Source organism: Myotis davidii, unplaced genomic scaffold, assembly GCF_000327345.1.
Source record: "Myotis davidii unplaced genomic scaffold, ASM32734v1 scaffold43, whole genome shotgun sequence".
NCBI classification, from domain to species: domain Eukaryota; kingdom Metazoa; phylum Chordata; class Mammalia; order Chiroptera; family Vespertilionidae; genus Myotis; species Myotis davidii.
Window position 1 is genome coordinate 2,256,317 of NW_006294590.1, and position 528 is coordinate 2,256,844.

The following is a 528-nucleotide window of genomic DNA, read 5'->3' on the forward strand; positions in this document are numbered from 1 at the left end:
GTGCAGCCCCGCACGGGGAGGGACTGGGCATCTCCGCGGCCAGGATGGGGGTACGTGTCCTCTCCGTCTGGCACTGACCCCGGCATCCCCTTCCCTCCAAGTCGGCACCATCCCCGAGCGGCTGGGATGGAGCGGGGTGCCCTCCCCACAAGGAGCCGAGATGCGGGGCGGCAGGTCCCCTCGTCCAGGTAGGTGTGGCGCTAACGCGGGGCCAGAGCCGGGATCTGGGGAGGGAGGGGCTCCTCCTGCTTTGGGCGGGGCCGCCTTCCTGTTCCAGGGCCTCGTCCTCACCAGCATGAGGGGGAGGAAGTGGGTTCCCTCCCACGCCGCCTCCATGTGTGGGACCCGGGCGGTGTCTCGGCTCCTCCGCGGTCTCCTGCCTGGCTGGCTGCGCGGGTAAAGGGTGTGATGAACAGACGTGATGCCCGTCCATGCTCCTGGGGGCAGTGTGGGCCGGGCAGGGGGCAGCCACAGGCCGCAGTGACCGGGCCTGTCCATCTCGTCCAGGTTCCTCTGTGCCCGAGCACT

The 528-nt window shown here is 70.3% G+C and overlaps 1 protein-coding gene across 1 annotated transcript in view; it reads left to right on the forward strand.

Annotated features, from left to right (window-relative positions):
- Nucleotides 1–528, forward strand: part of ULK1 (unc-51 like autophagy activating kinase 1) — a gene marked incomplete at its 3' end in the record, with an annotated part of 7,002 nt that overhangs the window by 5,654 nt on the left and 820 nt on the right. The window contains 2 exon segments of the mRNA XM_015567230.1: nucleotides 84–188; nucleotides 508–528. The exon segment at nucleotides 508–528 is cut by the window's right edge and continues 5 nt beyond it. Of these exon segments, the coding sequence (XP_015422716.1) occupies nucleotides 84–188; nucleotides 508–528 (126 nt within the window).